Source organism: Plectropomus leopardus, chromosome 6 (genome assembly GCF_008729295.1).
Source record: "Plectropomus leopardus isolate mb chromosome 6, YSFRI_Pleo_2.0, whole genome shotgun sequence".
NCBI classification, from domain to species: Eukaryota; Metazoa; Chordata; class Actinopteri; order Perciformes; family Serranidae; genus Plectropomus; species Plectropomus leopardus.
The window spans coordinates 33,544,935-33,572,688 of record NC_056468.1 but is presented as its reverse complement, the minus strand read 5'-3'; the positions used below and the strand labels follow the sequence as shown (position 1 = coordinate 33,572,688).

Below are 27,754 nucleotides of genomic sequence, written 5' to 3'. Positions count from 1 at the left end.
AGGATTAGTCTGGTGGCGTGCTGTCATTCTGGCCTGGGCCAATATACTACAGATTAGTGAGGCAGCGGCAGACAGACAGAGCTGGATGGAGACTTTTCATTTTCAGTTTGACTCAAAGATGTGTTTGGACTGGCTTGTGCTCACCCATCTTGCCAGCCCCTCAAACTCGTGCCCAAAAGTAAATAAAGCAGAGGATAGTAGTTACAATATTCCCGGCTGTACCCAGAGCTCCTCTCAATCTTAATCTCTCCCCTGCTGATAGCACTCCTTTCTTTCTCTCTGACTGTATGCAGCTGGCAGTAACCTTTCAAAAATCCTGATTGCTCAAGCTGCAAGCCATCTATTAATACTGGAGGGCTTAACACACACAGCTTTGATATGTCTCCTCTCCACATGAACACATTTTTAGGGAAATTAAAGAGAAGGTGATGCTTAATGAGGCATTTTATGTTTGTTCATCTACTGTAGTGATCACGGCTACTGAAAGTTTTCTTGTCTCTGATGATATTTACACATACCTCCACTCGTGCGTCAACAGTTTCTTGGCCACTGACCAGCTCGCTGAAAAATTCATGTGACTTTCCTAAAAGCAAACTGACAGTATTCGTCAAGGCGGAGGAAAGCGTCTCATTCAGTCTCCCCACTGACATTTATCCAGCTATTTTTAGGTTTGAAACACTAAACTCCGAGTCATATTTTTATAAAGTGTGTCTCTTCAAGGCATGAGTGGCTCAGGAGATGGTATATACTTTGGTAATTCAAACACTGAAGTCTGAAATTAAATGTCTTGACAAATATTGGATGCAATGCCAAGAAACCTGGTATGGACACTTAGGGCTGTCCTTGTGAATGAAAATATCTTTGATTAAGGGTTGCTTAACTGTGTGATAAACAGTATTTCTACCATTTTTTATTTTTCCAAACTGCTACATTTATCCAGATTTTAGTGCTTTGTAAACTGGCTTTATTCTTAGGCTATTATAATGTATATTATTGCTTTTTAATGGACAAAGATGACAGTTTTAAATGTGTTCATTGTAAAACACAGAATGCCAGTAAGGCAAAATAAGGTGTACAGTTTTTTTTATGTTTTTTAATTCTTAACTGAGAGGCTTTGGCTGCATGTGGTTGCTATGATACAGAATCCCATAGACGTAAAAATATTGGCACAAGGTAGAGTACCTGTCCTGGATGAAGGAAAGGCTTAAGCATGTAGAAAGAGCCGACGGATCCACCAGTCTCTGTTTGTTCTGCAGCAGTAAACACAAAGTTCAATATTTTTCAACTCTCAGGGACAAGGAAATATGGCAAATGTGCAGAGCTCAGTGCAGAATAGATGCTCACTGTCTTGTCAAGCTGCTTGCATTTGTTTCAAAGTATAAATTGGTAAAAAAAAAAAAAAAAGGAAACATTTAGCAAAGTAGGAGTTCTGGTTGCTTGCCATCTCAAGCAATTGACTTGTCATGAATCCTAATGACCTTGTAGTGAAACTTGCAGATCAAAAAAATCAATTTTTATGACACTTTGGTTCATGACAGGTTACGGCTAAATAAAACTAATGCATACATTCCTGTGAGGATCATCTGTATGCTGATGTTAATATTAAAAAAGCATGTCAATCCTACATTTTTAGTAGTTCTATCCCCTTTTTTGGTGAAATTGTGTAAAGGTGAAGTGGGAACAACATGCAATAAAAAGGACTGTTGTTGGGTTCTTGGTCAGCACATCTCGGCCACCAGAGCACCCCAGTTAGTACGCTGAAACCATCACTGAAGCCTCTTTCCCACTGCACAAAAACATGCTAACAGCAACACTACAGTAGTCATGGCTGTTTATCACAATCAGCATTGATGGAAACACCTGAGTGAACGCTATAATTTCAGCTCCTTACGCAGTGAGATGCAATGCCTTAAAATATTGTTCATCTCCTCCAAAGCACTGTTAAAACATTGAGTCTGCACCAAGTTTGAAAGAGAAATTGACCAGAGTTTTTCCAGACCTTCATTCGTGCTGGTCACTACTGTTAACTCGTTCTTTTCAAACGGTCACACCAAAACAATGCACCAACACACACACATGCTCCTCTGCTGCAGGGCTGTGTACACAGCTCTGCTGTACTGGCAATGGGAAACCAGTCTATAGCCTATCTTTCAGCAGCGTACACGGGCTAATATTGGTGGAAAAGGAGAATGAGCCAAATGCCGAATGTGAAATTTCTTTTGTTTCCTGGTTTCCACTTTTTAAAGACATTTCAGATCAACAAGTGGTAATGTCTTTTGGGAATCTCAGATTTTGTGAAAGCCAACTTGATGTCAGATAAAACAACTATCTGGAAGAAGTTCACATGCTATGTCAACTAAAGTTTATAAAATAAACCCCTAATTTAATGCTAATTTGCGAAGTGGCAAGAAGAAGCAATCATTTGCCCTAAATTACTAGCCTGGGTGCCAAACATAGCTCAATACTGACTTAAAGAGTGTGTAAATTACACTGATATTTGGTAACGCTGATTATTACCACCATGCAATGTCTGATGGTGAACAATATTTGGAACTAGTGTCTGTCTTTTCCATCAATAGGTTGTATCCCACGTGATGTGACAGATTCATTAACACACTGAGACTCAGCTGATCCTTTGAATCTTCTTAATTTAATTCTTACTTTCTTTTGCATTCTTTTTTTTTTTGGTCAAATTTTGAATTTTCAGCACCAAAATACTCGAGGATTGTGTGAGCACACACACATCTGCCTTTCTTGATTTCCTGTAACCTTGGCTCACCTGCTGAGCACCTGCCTCCGAAATCAGCCCAAAAATTACACTCCAAGAATCCAATTCATTATCCTCATTTAGTACGTGAGCGAGAATCATGCACACACACTCTTAGTTTTGGTTTACTGCTGTTTCTCATGAGCTGCATGTGAGGAAGACTTTACCAATCTTTTCTCGAAGCTCTCCAAGGTGAAAAAATGTCCTCTTTATAATGAAAATGCTTTTTGTTTAATAGCATTTTATATAATTTAGAGAATGGCAAAAAATAAGCTTTTACCACATTTTCTATGACAATGGATGGACAGAGGCTCAAACTAATGCTCGTTTTCTTAAAGCTGGATCACCTGCAGTCGACCAGACGTGTTCTCCAAGTTTCATGTGTCTGGATTTTCCAGTTCTGATCCATTTTTTCAGTCATGTATTTATTTTAATGATCGTGAATAAAATTAATTAAAAAGTGCAAAGAAAGTGTCGACACGGGAGTAACTTTTACTTTGTAAAACCTCGGGGAGCTATTTTTATTTAATCAGTTTTTATTTAAATTATTTATGTGACTTAATAAAAAAACCAGGGAACATGCCAGAAAGATTTTATTTTTTATTGTAAATGAATAGCAGTTCCAAATATAGGTCATTGGCCTCATTATTATTAATAACTGGTATCGGCCCTAAAAAAACCAACATCGGTCATCGCCTACTGTTAATGTACAACTGCAGAAATAGAGCTACCATGTTTGGTTTTTCTGTGGTTATCCATCCGATCTGCTTGCACATTCTTGTGACATGCACATTCTTTTTTACATTTGGCAAATGTTCACTTGGACTCAAGGATGTATTTCTTAGATTTTTGTGGTTGAAGGTCAAAGGTGAGGTTCACTGTGACGTTGTGAGTCTCATTCTTGTTAACAGGATATCTCTAAAACACCTCGAGGGAGTTTCTTCAAATTTTGCACAAACGTTCGAGTAGGCTAAGTATGAGTTGATTTGATTTTAGTGGTCAAAGGTCAAGGTCCTGGTGACCTTGAATTTGTCGCATTCTTGTCAAACTCATATCTTAAGAACACCTTGAGAGTATTTCTTTAAATTTGACATTAATTTAGATTCAACAATCAGCTGATTAGAATTTGGTGTTCAAAGGTCAAGGTCAACATCACCTTGCATCTGTCTCATTTTTGTGAATGTATTATCTGAAGATGGTTTTGAGGGGGTTTCCTCAAATTTGGCACAAGGTTTAAAGGTCACGGTGACGTGGTGATACATGTTTTTAGCCATAACACAAGAACCGTGGGTCCCATTCTGTTGTTTCCTGTTGCTCAACATTGAATTCAAACAGACCTCTTCTTATAAATGAAATCATGCCACTCCAAAAATGTTGTCCGTTCATCCTGTCTAGTCTATATTACGTAAATCTGATGATTTGATACATGCACTGACGAGACAGCTGGCTCTGTGTGTGTGTGTGTGTGTGTGTGTGTGTGTGTGTGTGTGTGTGTGTGTGTGTGTGAGTGTGTGTGTGTGTGTGTGAAGGCTGGTTGTTGGGTTGGTTGTTTGGTGGGATAAGGGGATAAGCAGTTGAATGTTGATCCTTCTACACTCAGGGTCACTAGGCCTCACGTGCCCGTTTCTGCTCGTGCATCTTTGGATTAAATTTCTGTCCGTTTATTACGTCTCTCTTTTACTGTCTGTCTTGTTGACTCTCTTTATATTCTTTCACAGTATAAGTGATCTTGTGTATTTTTAATCTCTACTCCTCACTCTTTCTCTCCCTGGCTCTGTTTGTCTGTCGCAGTAGTTACTGTCCTCCCATGCTACTGAAAGTGTTAATCTTTTGACCTGATTTACAGTATCGTGTCAGAGGTCACTCATAATCTTCAGATGTGATTTCCTCAGTGTGCAGTGATCTCCTATATGCCAATCTAATTATTATCTTGATGCTTCAGACTGATATTTAATTCATAGTTTCCTTGTATTTCTTTTATTTTAAGGGGATTTCAAGTACATAGAAACATTTAGTAGTATAATAGTAATTATACACTTAAATATATTTTTATATTTTTAAGTTTAAGTTATATTTTTCTTTCACTTTGAACCTTTGAACCCTGAAATTGGTGTGATCTCTTTAAAAGGACGGGGAGAAAGGCACAAAGCAAAAATTCAGAAAGAAATTAGTAGATTTAGAAAATTATTTTTAAAAGCAAGGGGAAAAACTGTCTTGGGAAAAGAGAAAAACTTAGGGAAAAATTATATTTGTAGCTAATAACAATTATATTTTTAGAGAATTATAACTTTTCAGACACCTTTTTCAGGTCATGTCCTTTTTTCTTGTATTTAGTTTTTTTTGTTTAAATATTAAATTTTAGTTGGTTTTTTATTGTACTTTTACTAGTTTCTTGCCAATTTGGGGGTCATTTCTTCCTTTTTTTATTTTCTTATTGCCTTCTTCATACACTTTTGAAAGAAATCGAGCCAGTTTGCTGAGGTTTAAAAGGCTTGCCTCTCTGAAGCCGAGCTTGTCGCTGGAAAATTTGAGAATGACTACGAATCTCTTAGGAAATAACTGCAAGAATATAAATTAATGTTTCTGTTTCTTTTCAAGCTATTTATTTGATCCTTTTCTGAATTCAGTAGAAGTCTTTCTCCTGAGACTGCTCTTCTATCACTGTTTGGGTTCTGTCTTTCTGTCTGACCGCCTCTCCGGTGACTCAGGTCACAGTCTGCTCTTTCCTTGCAGTTCTCCGTCAATTAAGTCGTGTATCAGTTTAAAAAAAAATGGTGACCTTTTTCTTTTCCAATGACTTTATCAAGTTATAATAACAGGAATGATTTACTGCTGTCTGATCACAGCCTTTTTCCCTCCTCGCTCTGATTTATGCTGTTAGCACCGCTCTCAGTGCTGCTGATTATCAGACAGAGTATCGTTTCCTGGCTTTTCTGGCTGCATCTGCTTTAAAGAAAGAATAACTTTTTTCAAATCTCAAGCGCACATTAGCAGCGTAGCAGAGATCATTTCATTGACAGTCTGAGCAGAAGGTAATGCTGCGTTCATTTTATATGAATGGTAAAGACTGGAATCATATTTTAACAACCTATGACCTTTCATATTATTAAGAGGATTTTATGATTACAAAGTTGTTAATGTGTGGATTCAAATACTGTGCATTGACAATGTAACTGCTGCTTTTACAGCAGCAACAGGTCGCTTTTTAACCAAGCCATGGCTTTATTTTCTACCGAGAGAGCAAACACTCTGCGGTGTTTTGCAGTGTTAGTGCCTCAGAAAGCGGATGTGTTTTATCCAGGCAATGCTGCATTTTCTGCCGGGATAGTGCCATAAAAAGCTGTTATTTTTTACAGGGCCGTTGCTGCATTTCCATATCGGATTTTACCCCCAAAAGTGTGTATTTTACTCCAAAAAAAATTCTTTTTCTAACCGTAAATGTTTTTTTTTTTTTTGCCAAAACATAGCCCCACATTGACCACAATTAATGCTGAAATGTACAGAAACATAAAGTTTCAGTGTATCTACAACATTATAACAAACAAACGTAACATATTAGTGGTTTGCAGGAATGTACTTCCGGCTGGGCGCATAGAAGCTTTCAGAAAAATCTCAGTGACCTCAGTCGTCGTTAAAAAGTAGCTTAAAAACTAACCTGAAGACCGAGACACATATCTCCATAACTTTGATATGATATTTCTACTGTAATTTAATGTTCTTTACAACCTTTATTGCACGTCTGTCCATCCTGGAAGAGGGATCCCTCCTCAGTCGCTTGTCTTGAGTTTTTTTTCCTTGTTAAAAGGCTTTTTGGGTCGTTTTTCCTTAGTCGCTGAACATGTGCAAGAACAGAGGGATATAATGTGCTGTAAAGCCGTCTGAGGCAAATGTTGATTTGTGATAATGACCTTTATAAATAAAAATGAATTAAACTGAACACAAACCAAACAGTTGGGTGCACTTTGTTGTTTGGGGCAAAACATCAACTATAAATATGACGAACACTGAAAAAAAAAAGATAAAATCTTTGACAATACCATCTGCAGTGCAGAACATTTATTTTACATCACCTCATTTTTTTTTTCACTTTCTATCACCAAACTGATTTTATGACATGCTTAACTGTAAGTTGTTTTGTCTTCTCCCAGAAGGAGATTCAAAAATAAGACACGCACATCCTGTAGTGGGTGCTGGATCGTTGGCGTTTTGAGCCAAAACGCTCTTCCTCAGACTTAAATGTTTTCTAGTGAGTCGCCATCTGAAATACATCAACAATCAAGTGAGTCAAAAACAGCTGAGGTCATTCAGTCTTCGGTGAGGTAGTAAAAACAAATCTACAAATCACATCAAACATAGTGAGAATAGATGGTATATATAGTGTGTAAAAAGAAAAAGCATCTTCAAAAAAGCAACTCGTCTCTGTATAACACAAGTATGTGTGTAGATAAATAACAGTGTGTCTTTACATTAGAACATACACAGAATAAATGCAAAAAATATATTTGACAATTAATATGAAGAAAACAAAGGAAAAATATGAAGGAAACAGAGAGTTTGATTTTGGAGGGACATAAATGACAAGAGAAAAAAAATAATTTGCTCCCTTTACAAAAATCTGGATAAATTGAGTAAAAATAGGGGAAAGAAACACATCACATGCACCAGCATAGCATGATTCATGGCACTGTATTACAAAATTTTAATGGTATCAATTCAATAATTAATGTGGTAAGACAAAAATACATTGTGTGACAATACTGAGTGTCCAACATGCTGAAAAAAGAAGTAGAAAACATTAAAGAAACATGTTATTAATGACAACATCTTAGTGAAAATGTGTTAATTTTATGCATTGATTCAGGAGCAGAAGAGCCGCGTTCCCGTGTAAACAGTTCCTCAGTAACGTGTAAAAAGACGCGTTTCACCAGTGACTTCACCTGTTGTTCCCCAAAGTGCCTCCAATCCTCCGTCTCAGTTCATAATTCCCATCAAGCCTCGAGCTCAGCATGACCACACACTTTTCTCCCCCCTCGTCTTATCCCTCCTTTCTCTTTTGCAGTTTCTTTCTCCGCTCTTAAACACAAAATGGCTGTGTGTAGGTGTGCATGAGTGTGTGTTAACATGTTGTTGTCTGTGTGTGGTTTCTGAGTGATAAAAATACATCATTTTGTTCCCAGTAACAACACAAACCATCCCCTCAATAATGGATGGGCTTTGATGGAGGGCGTACGCCAGAGTCGGATGTAAAGCTTCGAGATCACACACGCACGCACGCACGCACGCACGCGCACACACACACACACACACACACACACACACCATGAGTCAGAGACAGGTTGGAGACAGGCTGCAGGGATGGACAACATCAGACCTTTTTCTAATCCTATTTGGGGGTTATTGTTTCATGGTTTCAATGAAATAATCTCATGTATTAAAATCAGTTTGTAGATTATAAAACACTCCTTTTGTTTGTTCATTCATTTATTTATTTCACATCAGCTGATCCGGGTCTGACTGCCATGTTATGCAATACATTACTTCCAATGGGTTGACTTCATTGTGGGTTTTTAGGAATTGTGCGTCTTAAATGGCTCATTGGGACACAAAGAAAGTCCACTCACAAAGCACAGACGTTGTCTAAACTAGTGGTTTAGACAACTGGTGGGTCGCGGTCCAAAAGTGGGTCACAGGTCCATTCTGCAGCCACGTTATGTTAGTGAAAACACACTTTATATTAAAGTTCAGTGAATTTGCAGCACATAGGAAGTTTTTTTAATAAGACAAATAACAAAATAACCAAAAATTTTAAAAGATCAAAAAAATCTGCACACAGCTTCAAAGAAAACAATTACCAAACATTTTGACATTTTGACAAAAGATTAAAAATAGAAACTGACATTTTTTTTTTTAAAAAAAAGGAAAAAATAAATTTAAAAAAATGCAAAAATTTAAAGGAAAAAAATTCCCAAAATTTTAAGAGGAGAACAAATTTGTCACATCTATCTGATGCGATAAAACAAGAATTTAAAACAAACAGATGGGATTTTGAAGCCTGAAAGAGCTTATAGAGAAAAATGTGAAAAACCTCGTCATCTCTGTAGATGCACATTGTCTGCAAGTGGTTTAATGCTTTTTGGTGTCTAAATATTTTCTGACGTATGATTACTGTAAGCCCCGCAGACAGGCGAGTGGGTGTTTGAGCTGTGAAACGGAGGAATGAGCATCGCTAAATTAGGGGGTGCGTGTGTAGGTGCGCCACTGTCTGTATTACTGAAATGAAGCGGAGGAGATTGACAGACAGACGGAACATGTCACGGTTTCTCTTCTTAGCGTTTTTGCTTTTCATCATGTAAATAGATCCTCGGCTATATGCGTGTGGATTTATATTTCAGAAAGTCAGGCTGATACTTCAGAAGCTTTTTGCTCGGGGCTCTGTGCGATCTGATGCCGAAGCTTTGGGTTCATGTTGCTGCTGTTGGACTTTCAGGTGGATGAAACTCCTGATGACCTAAATCTTGAGCTGGAATACATTTTTTTGGGAGCCATCACTCCATGTGATAGCTGATAAAACACGATGCTGTGGCACAGCATCGTTTTTTAAAAAAAAAGTTTATTTTTGTTTCAGGAACTCATGAGTGAAACTTTACTTGAACAGCACAATTATATCCTAAAAAATAAGTTGGATTTATTTCAGAAAACAAAGGAACCTTTTACGGACCTCTGATCACCAACTAGACAGACTTGATCTGACACTGTATGTAAAAAAAAAAAGAAAAAAGAAAAAAGAAAAGACATATTTTGTGAATTTTACAGTGAATTTTAGATGCAGGCGGCTGCACATGTTGTGTTACCAGGTGAAACACTGGTTACAGTTCGCTGTTATTAACCAGAATGCTTCGGCTACCTGGACTGGTCTCTGGCCTCTGCTGTCTTTACACTTTTCTAAATGCAAGCATCTTTACCGGCACAATATGATCTCTTTCACTTTGGTTAATCAGTGTGACCAAATCCTCTCAAAGTCTCCACGGTCACACAAACATGTAAACAAGCAAAGTTAATGGTGATAACATGTAGGAACATCATCGTTTTGACTCGACTCGTCGCTCAGCTGGTGCACTTCCTCAGTGTGTGACATGTAGCTACATGAACACACACACGCACATGCACACACACACACACACACACACACAGTTAGCACCCAGATTCTCCCGCCCACCCTCCTCTCTCCATCATCCCAGCTGTGAAGTGTCATCAGAGATGACTGACAGCCAAACTGAAGCACTATGAATATGAATGGCAGCGTGAATATAAATATGCATATGAGGAGGGGACACAGTTTGGCTGCTGTCTTCTCTTTAAGACGGATCTGTCAGAAAATGACGGCTGTCATCCCTCACTACTTTAGGATAAGACCGGCCCACTTATTGACCCGATGGAAGAGAGAGGTACAATGTCGGGGTGAAACGCTGCAGTACGTTTATTAAAACACAAGTAAAATATGGACCAAATGTAGTTTTTTTGTTGTTGAGTACTGTCAGCATCAGCTGCAGCATAATAAGTTGACTGATAATAGCATTTATAAGCAGTGAGTGACAATAAACAAATGTTTTTGTGGTGTTTTTTTATTGACAAGTTGGCAAATAAAATGTTTGGATGAAGCAAAAACACAAGTTAATAAATTCACAAATCTTTAAAATCAAATTATAGCCACTTTAATGCAAACATTATATCTTAAAAAAAGGTAAAATAAAAAACAAATATCTGTTTAACATCTAGCCATCTGTCTCGTTATGGCTAGATGTTAAACTAGATTTGTGAAACTCTTCCAGGCTTCTTCAAATATATTCGTCTCACTGTTTTATGGTGTGACAACATCGTGTTTAAGGTCTGGTGACGTTTTGGCATTTCACTTGAAACCAGGAACCTGAAATTCATGGAGTTTTTGCAAATCTGGGGTTACCATCGAGACAAGCCCATGTTATTTTATGTCCTCTAAATTTGGGAAACTGTAGGTTTATGTAAAAGTATACTTTAACTTTTTACTTTTTTACATTATAGGATCAATAAGCAGGAAAACAAAACCAGATAAAGAGCAGAGCAAACATAAACACAAAACAAAAAAATGAGGTAATGGGATGCAAAATTTCCTAATGTAAGGCAGGTTATTATGCACGATACGCACAGCGATTAATCTCATGACATTTTGATGTCGGGTCAACTTTATCAATACCGAATTCAGATGCAAACTTTGCCCCAACACACAAAATCCAGTTACCACTTCCTTCAAATGTCTTGGAACACATATTTACGCTGAAATGAAATATCAAAAAAGACCACATCATAAAAAATAAAAAAGCCTTTGAAACTCTTTTATTTATTTGACAGCTTCAGAAATTCAAAGTGAGACAGACAGCTTTCTGCTCTGTTTCTACTCTGAAGTCATTAAAAGTATTCTTGTGTCATCACTACAGTTTGGTACAACAGCACAAACTCGCACAAAAGAAGCTCATTGTCATTATTACCCATTCAAAAATGGTTGTTACCGTCCTCATTATAGTATCCAGTACTTTTATTTATGCCCTGACCCTGAACTTTCCGTCACACCTCACACTGATTACAGTCTCTGCTAACTTTAATTAGGAAAAAAAGCATTATAGTGATCTAAAAGTTGTTTTACACTCAGTGTCTGAAAGAAACTTGCTTTACAACTTATATTACCTTTTTTTATTCTGTTATTGATGTTTATCAAAATTCTAGCCCTCAAAACAGCGTACAGTTATATCTGTAGATTTGTTCTCACACATCACTGAACAATTTATCACTCACTTCAGTGGCCTCCATTCAGTATAAAAAGACACACTCATTGGTTGCAATTCATCATGAAGTGAATACATTTCAATTTTATTTATTATCTACAACATTTTTTTTCTGCCCTGAAGTACGGTGATGTTATTTTACAGCCAGATCGCTCTCTCCTTATATCATTTTCATTGTTTTTAAAGTGTATATGTACATCCCATTCATACACTGAGTTTTGATGGCATGTTTGCACTTTGAACTGTGTGTGTAATGTAGTGTGTGTTTGTCTTTTTGCACAGTGAGATCAATCATCTGGAGTCAGGGCTGGTGGTGGAGCTGTGGAACAAAGGTTTGATCTGGGACACAATGATCGGCACGGCGCTGATTCCCCTGGACACCATCCGACAGTCTGACGAGGTAACGCTCTCCAGCTATAACACGCCCTCGTTATTTCACCCGCTAAAAATTAATGACACGAGTACAGAAGTTCATTCAGAGCCCTCAGCCACATTCTTTATCAGCAAATCATCACAAATGATTAGCTTTTTTCAAATGTGTCATTAAACAAAACTCACAGTATGAACATAGACGCAGGTTTTGCTGGCTGTTGAGTCGTCCCCCCGACTGCATTTCCAGTTTATTTGAAGCTGATGAGGCTTCAGCAGTCAATTTGAGGCAATCAAATCAAGTGGTTCATCTTCCAAATTTGCTCTCTATCTAAAACAAAACTACCCCTTAATGTTTCTACAGACAGTAATTCATGCTAAACTGCAGGAATCGTAGCGTAAAGAGGGAATTTGGTACAAAAAAACAACGTAACTTTGGAAAACAGTTGATCTAATTAACTTCAGCTTCATATAAGCTTCAGGCAAACTTTGGAATATATTTTTCCACAGAACGAGGACTGTGGACTTTTGGCATATGTTTTAAAGGACTCTCTTAAAGGAGCCGTACGCGACATTCAAACCTGGAGCACATTGCATGTGTGAGCAGAGCGTGACGGCAACCTCGCTGAACTGCTGCGTCTTGCACGCTTGCAGCGTTCACACTGAAGTTGTTGTTGCGATGCTTCTGCAGGGGCGCTTGCTGTTGAGTCTACTGTATTTCCAGAATTTTAAACACACGTTGCGCTCATTTATGAGGCTGTGCAAGCTCCTGCATTGTCAAGGTCAATGGTGGTAAAAATATTTCACGATGAAATGACTTGTGTCAATAACTGATGGGATTCTGTCAACAGAAACGTTGTCAGAGGGCTTTTATTTTGAAACAAACAGAAAAGTTTGATTTAAACAGAGATATTTGTATTTTCTGATCTCTGTGACGGATAAAGACATTGAAACTGTAGTAAAAGGTGGTACAGAGTCGATATAATGATCAAAACACCATGTCACCTTTAATTCTCAAGAAAAACTTTGGCTTTCCTGCAGCCCTCTGCAGTGAACGGAGAAACATTCGTCATGAATAAAAATAAACGGGGACCACATTTAACAAAAGCAAAACTGTGTTAAATAGATGCTTGAATTAAACTGCACGAGTTGTGTAAGTTAGTTAACAGATGTTTAAATGTAATTTTGCTTTTGTTTAACTCACCATTTAAATTCATGAAGAATTTTCGCTCTCTGTGGAGGCAAAAGTTTTCCTCTCAAATTTTTACAGAAAATTATCCTTTAAATTAGGGGTGTGCCATATCATATGTCCACGATAATACCGGTATAATTTATAAAGTGTATATACTGACGGTACATGTCAGTAATAATAATGATAATAATAATAAACTTGTAGAGCAATTTTCAAGCAAAAGCACAAAGTGCTGTCCAAGAGAGAAACAAAAAACAGTGATTATGAAACAAACATGTAAACATACTCACATACACACAAAGACATATACATATGTATGCAGGCTTCAATAAGAGGAAACATTAATAATAATAAATGAAAGAGAACAGTAAGATTATTAAAGTCCATCAACTATTAGGAAAAACCTTTCTATAAAAATACGTTTTTAGACGGGATTTAAAACTTGAATTTTATTCTCCGTGTGTCTTACTTGTGGTTAATGTGAGTTTTTTTCTCATTCGGCTGCTTGTAAATGCATCTTAAAGCTCCGGACACTTGTCTTTTTTCAAATGATGTGACATAACCTGCCTCACAATGATTACTGTTAAAAACATGTCTTAGCAACAGGAAGCAGAGAGGCAGAGAAATTATGTCTTTGTCTTCCACCTTGCCATCCCTCGCTGTAGGCTGTTGTTTGTACTCATAAAATAAGAGCAATAATTTCTCTGCCTCTCTGCTCCCTGTTGCTAAGACATGTTTTTAACAGTAATCATTGTATATATATATATTTATATGTATATGTATATGTATATATATATACAGCAGGTGCTGCTCAAACTCATAACTCCTCCTCAAAATAAACACAAATGCTCACGTTCTGCCTACCAGTGCTCATGAAAGCACCATCTTTAGCTGTCAGCCAGCTCTCAGAAATCACTCTCACAGGTTGCCAACTCATTCCAGCGCACGGCGAGCAGGCTCGTCTCACTCGTAGACCTCATTACTTTTTCTGGAGAGTTTTGGAGTGAGGCAGCGGCCGAGCGTGTGCAGTCGTTAATAATGCAGCCGCTGATGTTTGACTTCTCCCCTCAGTTTGAAGCACAGTAAACCCTCACCCCTGCTCTGCCACTGTTGTTCCTCGCCTCTACATCTTTTCATCTGTGCTCAGGTTTTATTGAAAAGCGTTCCCCCCCGAGCCCGACCGCGCCCTCAATTACCATGTTGACGCTTTAATCCTTAATCTCTGTTTCTAACTTTAAGTTTTTCTTCCTCTCTCTCTCTCTTGCTTTCTGTTCTTCACTCTGTTTCTCTTTTTCAGGAGGGACCAGGACAGTGGACGTCTCTTGACTCCGAGGTGTTGATGAGGGAGGATGAGATCTGTGGGACCACCAACCCGACTCCACACCAAGTGCTGCTGGACACCCGCTTCGAGCTGCCCTTTGGTAAGCACATGCTCACAAACACACTTTTACTCCAAGCAAACCACATTTCATCTGGACTCTTCTTTGCACTGTATCTGCAGCCGGGGTCAACCGATACTGGTCTTCAGGGCTGATATGGGTACAGATTATTAGTACTTAATGAGACCGATGATTGATATTTGCAACCGATATGCATTTACAAAAAAAAAATTAAGATATTTCTGTTGAAATTTAGAATTTGGAATAAAACAAACTCCAACACAAAAGTTTGTATAAATGCCTTTAGAGGTTTTACATAGTAAAAATTCCTCACATGCTTTCACTTTCTTTGCATGTATTGCAGACTGTCTCCACTGGTGTTGGTTAAGAATAAAACACACACTTTTTCCATTAATGCAATTATTGAAATAAAACACTGATACAGACAATGGGCAAAATGCAAATATCGGCCCCGATAATCGCATCGTCGATAATCTGTTGACCCCTAATCTGCAATATAGCTCCTTGTCCTTTTATCCAGTGATCCATGATACATGTGTGCAACCAACACGTGTCGAATTTTGCACCTTTCTCTTGAATAAGGATCTTTGTACCACAAACTTAATGCTTAAAGTCTGTAAAAGTGAGTTTTAAGAAGTGATTTAAAAGATGTCGCTGATTATATACGCAGTATGGTTGGATACAGTTTGAAAACATGCTCACAAGTGACGCCAGCCACAGATTCACTTTGTTTGACGTTTTGCTATATTTGCATTGTTTCCTTATTGTGTCTTGTGGATGCTTGCTGCTTAAACATCCCATAATATTCTAAAGCCATATCGCCCAGCCCTAGCTGCCATCATTTATCCCCATGAGCTTTGTTGTAGAAACCCTCCTACATAACATTAGATCGGGCTGTTTCCACTCGGGTTCATTCATTTTTTATTACGAGTATGTTCTTGGTAACATTTTGGTTGCCCCAAATACAACCTTGAATTTTCCTCAGCACTCTATTTTTATTTCTTATTCTTTTTATTTCTCGAGTGCAACTGCCTAAATTTAGCAACACTTCTTGAGACCGTTTTGTTTCCCCAGCAGTTCTTAATCTGGAGGAGCTGTCTGCTGTCGAGCTGCCTCTGCCTTTCCCCTCCTGCTCTGTCTGCAGCTCTGTTTATTCACACTCACCTGGTGTCGAGATGGCTCAGGTTCATGCTGCCGTCTGCTCGTCTTGACACAAAAGCCGTAGCCTGAAGATGGAGATAAGATAGTAGTTTGCCTGTTTTAGCAAACTTTGACAATTCCTTTTAAAAAAGTAATTGAAATTCAGTTTAGAACATAGGTGTTAATCAATAGTGAGGGGCGTCTTTTAGGTCAACACTTGATGCAATGAGTCACACCGAAACACACATTCACAATCACCTGTGTACGGTGTGACCCAGGGGTTTTCGATTAAGTTCATTTATTTATTTATTTTACTTTCACACAAAACTGTTGCGCAGTAAAGATGGGAAATACAGTCATTGTTTATTTAAACCTCTTTTTTTCATCTCTGTCGTTTACTCTGCTGATATCACCGTCTTCTTTGGTGCTCATGGTTTCGGCAAAATGAACCGAATGATTTAATTTTTGAGGATCTTACACCATCTCTAGCATCAGATAAATAGATCTTTATTTCAAACATGACAAATACAATCAGACAACAGATAAAAATAAATGAAAATATCTGCAAAAAAACCCCATCAGATGCCCACCATACATATTCAGCAAACAAATATAATTGTTTCATGTCTGAAAACGATCAGGAGGAAGTAAATACTTAAATCCTTACTCCATACTCATATACAAACACATACATTCATATAGACATATAAATATACTCACATGCATGCATACACACATACATACACCTCCAAACATTCACATATATACACCTACATAAACAACTACATATACACCATACACACCTTTATCAACTCAAACAGGAATTAATACAAAAAAGAACAAATCTATAAAATACACACACACACACACATCACAGGACAAAGAAAGTCACACTAACATGTGCTAACCATGTGTGTAGCACGTCCATATTAACGAAAGTTAAACTAAAATGAGGACAAAGACTAATGAAAGGACAAAATTGACGTATGTTATGCAACTTCTCCTCTGGTGATAACACTCCAGTAACCATGGCGATGCATGTTCAAAACATCCGCAGCTTTATTTCTATTGCAGCCACCGCACTAGCCGTCATTATTTCCAGTCCAGATTTCACAGATTTTTGGATTCACAACTTCTGGAAGATTGGCTCAACTTTTGAAGAGTTATGTGATGCAATAAAACTCTTGTGGCTCCTGCTGCATCATGAGGGAGCCAGTTACGACATCATGTGACCTATAAAAGCAAAAAAAGCGTTTCCATTGCATTTTCACCAAATATGGCGTTTTCGTATCGCCTGTAATACCACCTAATGTGAGCGAAAAAACTGTTCTGCAATAATTGGGAGGTTTTTTTTTTAATTAATGTGCTTTCTAATTTTAACATGCATAATTTGAGGGTTAATGGAAACCCACCTACTGAAGCTCAGCTGCCTCTTTGTTTACTGAGGCTCAGTGTTACACAGACCCAGAGTGATGAGTGTGTTTCAGATTTTCATCCAGTGTGTCCCTTCGGTTTGTAACAACTGTGTGTTGAGGTGAATTGTGTTTGTTGTCACTTTTGTTTCAGTCTTTCGTCACTGTCTTCCGTCTTGTCTTCATTTCAGCGTCCAGCTTATTTACAGATGGGAAGGTTTTCTTGTCTGTTTCCCGCAGATATTCTGTGTTTCTCCTGCGCTGTCTCCCATCTGGTGTGTGAACCACCAAAGATCACGGCTGCTCATGTTTGTGCAGGACCACAGCTGGTCTCCGTGTCTCTTTCTTCTCTGATTTCTCACCATTTTCTTGCAGATCAGATAGTTGACTTGTGGTGGAGTTTTTGTTTCTTCTGCTTTTCTATATTTCTTTTTTTTTTTTTTAATTGAAACAAACCAGTGGTACACAGAGCAAATACAAAACAACATGCTCCCATTTTTTATAAGTAAATAAACCTTTTTCTGTCCAACCACATCCCACAGACGTCTTTCAGGGGCAGCAAGTGGCTGCTGGAATTATAAAAAATGGAAAATAACAGAAAAATTAATAAAATAATCAGAGACACAACATCAGTAAAGGTAGTTCAAGTACTGGTACATAAAATAATCAAAAATGGAATTTTTAAAAAATGTAGTGGCTGATATTGCGTCTGACAGTTGGACACCTCAGAGGACAGATGCACAGCCACACACGTCTCAATGACATCAATTTTATTTGATCAGTTTTCTTGCAACAATGTCACTGCGATGGGTGTTGACCGGTAACTGACAGAAATTGTAAAAGTGGTCCACACTGGGCTGACTTTCTCCCGTTCTGGTTTTGGGTGTGAGAGTAACGCCTCTCGAGGATGGCAGTTTTTGTTACAAATGGCACACTGAGCCACTTTGTGGTCATTACATGAAGACGCGTTTAAAGAATAACTCCGGCTCTTTTTTCACAAAAAAGAAAAATTCCCCGTGCTGCTTTAAGCGTCGACCCAGATGTGTTGGTGCTTTTATCCCTAAATCTCCAACATGGCTGAATTTACTTTGGTACTACAGTTTTTTCATGTTGGTAGCTGCATCTCAGGGTTTTCTCCCTGAACAAATGCAGTTTTTCCCCTGAAATGGGCAGCTGAGGTGTTGTCGAGTTCCACGCCTGGCTGAATGTGTGAATGTGGCGCTGATGTCTGGCTGGTTTGGTATGAACCAAGTAAACCTCTGAGACTGAAAGATGGAGCCAATACAGAAGTGCCAAACACCGCAGCTCCTCTAATGGGCACTTGAGGCGCCTCCAAAACAGAGTCAGTCCCCATAGACCCCCATGTAAAGGGCTGGTCACACAGAGACGTGTTGCTAAAAACTTTAGCCCTACAACAAATGTTGACGCTTTTGGCTTATAAAAAAGTGACAGCCAAAATGCTGAACCCAAGGCTTCAAAATGTGAGTCCAAAAACCACTGGGTGACATCATGGAGGCTACGTCCATAATTTTGCAGACAGACAAAAAAAGGGAATATTTACAGACAATGAACAACATAAAGCAAAAGTAAAAGGTCAAACACAAGATACTAGATCATCATTCCCAAAGAACTGCAGCAGTTTCTGCCTCCGCTGCCGATAAAATCCCAAATGGCAAAAGTGCAAAGCTGTCTAGTATAAAATTCTATATTCTAAAGTTAAATTCTCTATATAAAATTCTCATGCCTTTTTTCCTGTCTCTGTAAACTCCTTCACCCTGATGCATTTTTCATGCTCTGTATTTACAGTACAGACCAACATGCCCTTTTTTTACTCCCTCTCTCCGCTCAATTGCATGCACTTTCTTTCCAAACCGACGTCGACCGTGTGATATATACACATCTTTGCAGAGTGATTTCGATTCATGTTCAAGTCAGGCCAACTGCAGGACAAGTTATAGTCCATGTCTGAAGCCATATCTGCTGCAGCTCGTCTCTTTCTTTTCAGGTTTCACCTGGTTTGCTTTAACTTTGTTGTCTTTTGGCTTCGCGGCTCTGATTCTGTTCACTTCCACTTCTTCTGTCGGCGTTTTGACCTGGCTGCCTGTAATCTCATGTGGACGGCAGATATCGATCGCTTTTTCAGATGTCAGATCTGCTTCTCTCAACAGTCTCGATTGGTTGTTAGTTATGCCACATACTATTCTGTCATGTACAAAGGAGTCAGACAGCTGTCCAAAATACACAGTCTTTAGCTTAATTTATTTAAAAGTCTGAGATGAATGCATCAGTGGTTTCTGGCAGTTTCTGGGTTTGCATCAGGATTTAAGTTACATTTTTAAGAATTATTGTCAACATTTTAGACTCCCTGATGTACTTACTCATCACATTTCTTCTACTTTCTTCATCACGCCTTGTATTTTACACCAGCTGTCATACTTAAAAAAAAACCATTTTAAATCTACTTATTTTTGTTGTGTTTTACAAGCTCTACTATGCTTGAATATACAGTCCCTCCAGGACCCCACAGGCTGTTTTTGTGATTGTTGTAGCCTGAAATACCTGATTTCACAGCAGCTTTTCTAAAACGATGGGATGCAAGCTGAAATATTTTAGAGCATTTTTTTTAATCATAAGAGATTTTTTTTTTAAAAGTAAAATTACATAAGATCACATCATCATACATTTTAGAGCCAAAACTGCTGTAAAATAAAACAGATATTTTAAAAACTCTCAGTTGGTGCAAAGTTTTCCTTAAAACAGTGAGGTTGATGAGGAGGAAATAGGCTGACGTGATTGTAAACACAGTGATTTATAGGAAAAAAAGGTTACATAACAGATGAGAGACCAATGTGTGCATTAAATGTGTAATAGTACTACATTATATAGTGCATTATTAATGCATTTTGGGGTAAAAAAGCACACTACTTATAGTGTATTTTATGCATTAAAAGGGTGTTTTGTATATGGCTTTTCAATAATAAGTTTATTAGTATTTAACCAGTGACATATTCAAAATAAAAAAAAATAATTATACATGCCAAATGTTTCTTTTGCAGCTGCCTAATGTTGCCTGTAATCTACACAGGCACCTGTGACCACACTTAGACACGTTCTCATGTGTTTCCAACATATTCATGACTGACTGACTAATTTTTGAACGTGGCAGAGACCGTAGCCAGGCTTTTACGTTTTCCCTTTTCTTGTCTTTTTTCTCTTCTTCTGCCCCAACTTTTTTTTCTTCCCTCTTACTTCGGGGATGACCTCTTAGCCCCCTGAGGCAGTTGTTCTTTCTATTTCGGGCCCCCCAAAAGGAAACCTCCTCATGAGCTATTAAACACACATGAATATAAGATGGGAGCACATCACAGCATGGATGGGATAAGACAGGGTGGGACAGGGAGCATGGAGGAGAGTTGACTGAGGGAAGGGTGGAGCTACAGTGCCTGTGGTCCTTCATTTCTTTTTGCACTTTGCCTCTGGTTATGGGTTTTGCACTCCCTTTCTTCCTCCATTATTTACTTTCTTTCTTCCTCACCCCATTCTTGATCCTAACATTCATCCCTTTTCCTCACTCCTATGCATTTATATTTCCTCCACTTTCTCTGTCTTGTACGCTCCACCACTAATTTTCTTGTCACTCTTTTAATTTTTCTATCTTTTGATCGATCTGTCCAGATATTCCAGAGGACGAAGCTCAGTACTGGACCAGTAAACTGGAGCGCATTAACACCATGCGGATACATGACGAGGTAAGTTTGCTAAAAAGTCTATTTCCTGTTAATAAGTTATGAATTGCAGCTCATTCAGAGGTCTAAAAGGAGATCTAATGCTGGGGAAACTGGGGAATCCCAACTATGACAGACGTCCTTTTCTTCACCCTTAAAGACTGTAGTTGTGGAAGAAGAATTGTAATGTTAACCCTTGGTGTTACTTTACACTATCTTTTATAAAAAGTATATGTCAGTGGCATTCTGGTTTTGCGTGTAAAAACAGAATGAATCATATAAACATTTAAAAGGCAGATTTCCTTACTGTATTTTGCATCCATCCATTCTGCAGAAAGCCACGTGACAGCAAAGTTAATTTGCTCTGACAAGTTACTGTAACACATCCCTCGCTGCAACTCCTGGTAAAAAAATACTGAAATATTTCAAATTTGTTCCCCTTTATGGAGCTGAGGCACAGAAAAAGTTCTGCGAGCAGTTTGAAAATTAATCTTCTATAAAACTGATTACAACAGGAAATTTTTGCAGGGTTCATGGGAGCAAGAAATGCTTAGTTTTCTGCATGTGAAAGTATTTTTCTGGTACAGTTGTGTTGTTTATGAGATTGCTGAGCTGTATTCTTTGAGAGCATTCTTGTTAGTTATTGCCTTTTACCAAATATTATGTCACAGTGTGCACTCCTCTGAGTGATGGTGCATGTTGTGTTGGCTCTCTGCTGCCATCTTATGGAAAATGATCGTTATTACATCACAGACGATGTATAAACACTGACCTGACTGTCCTGACCCCCTCTGACCCCTTCACATTTCTTTTTCTTTTTTACTTTATTGTTTCCGTGTTTCTCTCGTGGCAGTATCCACTGCAGGAAGAAGTCCAGAGAAGAGGAATGGCATCTGTGCCCTCTCAGTGCTGTGAGTATAAAAGTAAAAATCATGCCATCGCACTTTCACGTGTGTTTCTTTGTGTCTGTGTTTTGTTTCACTGCATATTAACAACACTCACACACTAACAACTTTAATGTGGACAATACATATTTTTTATGCTCATTCTTTTCGTGTTTTATGAGCAGGAAATAAACATTTTACATCAGCCAACAGTAAAGTGCTGAGTGTGTTTGACTCTTAAATTTTGACATTTAAACCAACTCTAGTGCCACAGTTAAAAAACAAACAAAGAAAACATAAAAAAGTTAAGCCTGTTTTTTGCACACTAAAGAGTTTTTTTAGATGCAGCAGCCATGTTAATGGTATTCATTATGATCTGCATTTCCTAGCTGTTGAACACTGATTTTACCATTTGTGAAAATACTTTTTTTATTCAAATACTTTTGCTTTTTATTACTTGTGTCATTGATTTGTTTCTTTTGCAAAGCACTTTGTGTGGGATTTTTAATTAATAAAACGTTAGACTTGGAACAATTAATTGATTGGTTGTCAACCGTTTTAATTTAAGTAATTTTTTGAGAACAAAAAAAAGATTTAAAATTCTCTGGTTGCAGCTTCTTAAATGTGAACATTTTCTTGGTTCTCTACTCTTCTAAGACAGTAAACTGAATATCTTTTGATCGTTGACAAAACAAGCAATTTGAAGATGTCATCTTGGACTTTAAGAAACACTGATTGAAATTGGTCACCATTTTCTGACATTTTATATTTCACGCTATATAGATGATGAAAATAATAATTAATAATACATTATTATTAATGCTGTAATATGTGAAATTAACTCAGTCATCACATTACTTTGTGTGGCTTCATCACTTTTCTTCACTTAACAATTCCTCATTTCCATCCAGCTTCACAGATTTGGTGTTTTTCAGTCTCATTACATGTAACATACTCATTTGGCCATCACTCACCGTTACTGGCTTGATTCTTAAATAATGAAGTTCACTTTTCTTCTTGACTTTTTCAAACACTTGCCTCGATACCTTCAGGCAGCTGGAGTTATTTTGGATGGAATGACCCACAGAGTACGTAAAGTGGTCGCTTTTTTCCCGTCATTTGTCACACACTCCACCTTTTAAATAAAAACTAATGCATGTTTGGTCTTTATCTTTTGTTTTAGTCATTGTATTTGAAATTTCACACTCATGTATTTCTACTAATCAGACTACAGTAAAATGTGAAGGTGCCAATTTTAAAACATATTTAATGTGACATTTAGAGTTTCTGTTGCTCAAGTGACTTGTAGTGCATGACAATTTTTGTTTCATGTTCATGCTTTTTGTATTACATGGCTGCTACCACAAGAGGGAGCTTTTTATTTAAACATTTGGTATTGTTTGGAGCTGCTTTACACCATAGCAGTATTGAAGCAGCCTGCCTCTCAGATTACTTTATGACAGTGGTATAGATGTGACTTTTGCATGAATTTTCATTTTATTTCTTGCCTGTTTCTTCTGAGTTACACTTTACAAATTTGACTCTACTGTGTGCTTATGATGACATGTCCACAGTACAACAGGAGGGTGCAAGAAGAATTAAGGTTCACTGTAATAATAAGCAGTTAAAAGACTGTCTAATACTTATGTTGACCAAAGGGCTAGTCTATCACATTAAATAAATTAATGAGCAAGAGCAGAGTGTTATCTGAAAATCCACTGAATCATTTAGAGGTATTTATAATTTTTAAAATTATTTTATAAATGATATAATTTGTGGTTTACTAAACTGTTTGTGTTGTCTTTGCCCAGCTTTCGATGACCATGACAGTGCAGTGGATGACCGCGATAGTGACTACCGCAGTGAAACTGGCAACAGACCTCCGCGGTTCCACAACACCTCTCAGACAAATTCATCAGTGCACCAGTACCCCATAGGACGCAGAGTCCAGCATCAAACCCTGTCTAGGGAGTCTGACTCTATACAGAGCTACGAGCTAGACTATAGAGAAATGAGGGGGCCGAGGTAAACACACACACACTCACAGACCTCGTGCTTGTGTACTCTTTGCGATGAGGAGCCAAGTTACCAAGAGTAGCAGAATCCATTGATGGAGCTTTTAAAGTACTTAAATCGAAAGCAAATAAAAGCAGAAGTGGCACAGCCTTAGATAATTATGTTAAATTAATTTAACGCATAGTCTGTTGCTTCTGTCAGTTTACAGACTATTAAATGTAGATGTTTTCACTATATAAAAAATGAATTTGTAACTGTTGCCTTTGGAAAACAAAAAAAAATCTGACAAAATTAAAGAAAAAGCTGCATTAGCCAAAGATCTAGGCCAAAATATGGACATACTAAGAGCAAAGAGCTGCAATCAACTTTCATGTAACAACTCTTTACGCCTTATTTTTTCATGTGACATGACAAAATATAGAAACTGCATTTTTCTCATTGTCAAAAACATACTTTTACTTCCATGTATTCTTTCCTTTTTTTGCTATTCTATTTCTTTGCTTGCATGAACACTTTGCATGATCTTCTGTCATTTATTCATGTCTAATGCTTACTTTCGTTTCTTTTCCTTTCCCTTCTTGTGTTTCTTTGCAAAATCTCCACTGCTTCTTGCATGGCACTTTCTTTTCTTGAACCCAGACGATCAAACAGTAAGGGTGGAATAAGAATAATTCCTGTTGACTCAGGTATGGGTGTGGAGGATTGGGAGAGTAAATACAAAGTTCCTGACTCTGGTGTCTTGGATGATTACTTGGACGCTGAGCAGAAAATGTGGGAGGACGAAGATAAAAGCATCATCTACCGGATCAGTGACAACCCTTGTGAGTCCAAAGGTAGCAGGTTCTATCAGACGGTAGAATGTGATGCACTATCCCCCGAGGAAACAGACGGGCCGAATGGTAGGCCACACAGACGGAGGCATGGCTTTGGAAGTGGAGAAGTACGGTTAGTTTATAAGGAAGCCGGCAGCTTTGAAGATGAATCTTCCCCTCCTGAAATTGATATAATTCCCTCTGTCAAACAGTTACGACAGCAGTCAGACAGAGAGGGCCTTCTTTACAAGACCAGACTGTGGGCCAAAACTGCCTTAGAGGACACGCTTGAGAGCTATGCAGCTTTTCGAGAGGAGGAGGCTGCTCGGGAAGAGGGTGTGAGGATCAGGTGGAGGGGGGAGTATGGCTCAGTTGGTTCAGATGAGATGCAGTATTCCTTTGGATCGGAGGAGGAACTAGATGACCTGACTTTCACCGAGGGGGATGCTAGTTATGAATATGAAAGTTACTACTACCCTAGCAAGTATATGCCACCTTTCGGAGGCCAAGGCCACTCAAGCAGAGGGAGAACAAGTCGTGGACAAGATCCTATGCTGTCCCCTGTAGAGGAGCCAAGTGATGAATATGTGGATGCAATGGATGAACTTCAGAGTTTAGTTCACTCTGTGTCTGAATACCTGGCTGTAAAAGAGGAGGAAGTCAACAGCTATGAATCAATTCCTAAACCAATCAGAAGAAAACTACCAGCATTGCCAACCAATGCTGAAGTTGTGCAACCTGAGGACAGTAAAAGCAATGAAGTCAAACCTGAAATTAAGGAGGATGGTGCTGTTGAACAGGGCATAGCTGGAGTAAAAAATGCTATGAGTTCATTATTTAGTACTATCACAGGATCAAAGCCTACCACTGAGGTAGAAGCCTCTGTGACATCTCCATCCCCTCAACCACCACAGGAAAGCTCCGGCATTTCAAAACTCCTTTCTTTTATCCCTAAAGTTAATATTGAAACCACAGAGACCTCTGGCACCACTACAACTGATCCACCTACCTCCCAAGCATCACCCCAACCTGAATCTGGCATTTCAAAACTGCTCTCCTTTATCCCTAAAGCTAGTCCAGAACCAACAGAAACCTCTGGTACCACTGCAACTGATTCAGCTACCTCCCAAGCATCACCGCAACCTGAATCCAGCATTTCAAAGCTGCTTTCGTTTATTCCCAAAAGTGGTGGTACTTCACCCCCGGTAGCCATTGTTCCTCCTGCCTCTCAGGAGCCCACAGCAGAAAAAAAGTTTTCCCTGCAGTCTCTTTTGCCATTTCAGTCCTCTGAATCCAGTCGGCAAGCTGACACTGGTCAGGTGTCAACAACTGGTGGCACAGGTGCACAAAGTAGTGCAACAACTGCTAATCAATCCACATCTGGGTTTGAATCAGTGTTAGGAAGGCTTAGTCCTATGAGACTTTTTTCCAGTGCACCGCCATCTAGAGAGCCGTCACCTCAACCATCACCTCAGCCATCACCTCAGCCATCAGAGCAAAGAACTGCATCTGCTACAAGCAATGAGTCCCAAAATGCGTCCGCAAACAGATCCCCAAGTCCTAATAGACAGGGCTCACAAACAGAGCGACAGTCCTCAGGTGAGTTGAGACCAGGTTCAGGAACTGGATCTGTTGAACTTTTGCCAGATACAGGAAGTGGGTCAATTGAGCTTTTGCAAGAATCAGGAAGTGGATCTGTAGAGCTCCTTCCAGAGACAGAGTCATCTGGTGAGCTGCCTGATATTCAGCAAAGAAGATCTTCTGCAATATCTGAACCAAAACCTGAAAGCAGTTCAGAGGAAACAGGATTTTTTAGTCCTTTTAAGAAATCTCTTTCTACGCTTATATCAACAGTTCCTCCTGAAAATTCCTCGCAGACTGACACCAAGCCAGCAGAGGAATCGTTTTTGGGCAGCAAACTCAAACTTCCATTTTTCTCCACTGAAAATGTTTCCACAACAGCCCCACCAAAAACAGAGGGAGGTATGCTCTCAGGAATTCTAAAGTTTGCATCTGGTGAGGATGTCAATGCCCCACCAAAAAGTCCATCCCCAAGCCCTTCAAGAACTCCATCTCCAAGTCGAGCTGCACTTCTTGAAAGTGTTCCCAAAGGAAACACGGAAACTGGCTGGTTTTCAAACCTGTTTAAGGTAGCCCCAAGTGAACCTGCTAAGGAGCCTGCCAAACCACAAATGACTCCCACTGTGGTGCTAACCAAACCTAGTGGTCAAACTGAGCCACATCCTGAAGGAATGGTCCCCGAAATCACAGAGAGCACTGTTTCTACAACAGAACAACTGTCTCAAGAGCAAGCAGGAGCAATGGATTCCCAGTGCAAGACAGATGTCCAGCCTGACGCACATGACACATCTAAAGAACAAGGTCCGCCCAAGCCTGTGGAACAAGATAGAGCACAACCTCAAGCCTCACAGAGTCAAGGATTTATTTCTGGATTGCTGAAAATAGGATCTTCTGAAGATGTGTCATCTGACAAGAAAGCCCAGGGAGGGGACAGTCAACCTCAACAAGGGGGGCTATTTTCAGGCCTATTTTCATCACCTCCCCAGTCTTCTCCTCAAACACAACAGAATTCTGCTGCACAACAGTCAGGAGGACTGTTGTCAGGGTTTTTAAAATTTGCCTCTGATAATGTTTCTGCTCCTACAAGTCAATCAACATTGTCGGGAGGCCAGTCGGGCCAAATTCCAGCTCAAAGGCAAGGACAACCTGCTGCTGCACAGCCACCTACTGGAGGACTCTTATCTGGGCTCTTGAAAAAAGCTACAGACACAGTGACTGGATCTCAACCAACTCAGTCCAGTCAAGAGTCACAACCAGATCCAGCTGAACATACAGCGAAAACAGAAGGACCTGAACAAAAATCAGTGTCTCTCCCTGACAAAGGTCAACCTGACCTTGTCTCAGATCAACAACCAAACCAACAGCAAGAGCCTGACCAAACAACGGATCCTAAAGCAACAGCAGCGCCTCAACCTGGTGGATTGCTTGGAGGGTTGTTGAAACTCACAGACAACACTTCCCAGCCACAAAAAGCACCACTTGCCACACAATCAACACAACCAAACCAGCAATCAGGTAACATGCTGTCAGGGCTTTTTAGCAAGATTGTGGAACCTAATCCTGCTCCATCTCAGCCTCAGTCAGATTCTGGGCCTCAAGAGACTAACAAAAAAACAGTGCAGCAAGCACCTCCTCAACAA

At 39.0% G+C, this 27,754-nt stretch overlaps 1 protein-coding gene across 1 annotated transcript in view; it reads left to right on the top strand.

Moving 5' to 3' along the window:
• Window positions 1-27,754, top strand: part of LOC121944715 (protein unc-13 homolog B-like) — a 190,629-nt gene that overhangs the window by 39,593 nt on the left and 123,282 nt on the right. The window contains 5 exon segments of the mRNA XM_042488604.1: window positions 11,866-11,983; window positions 14,442-14,565; window positions 20,772-20,845; window positions 21,675-21,732; window positions 23,517-23,730. Of these exon segments, the coding sequence (XP_042344538.1) occupies window positions 11,866-11,983; window positions 14,442-14,565; window positions 20,772-20,845; window positions 21,675-21,732; window positions 23,517-23,730 (588 nt within the window).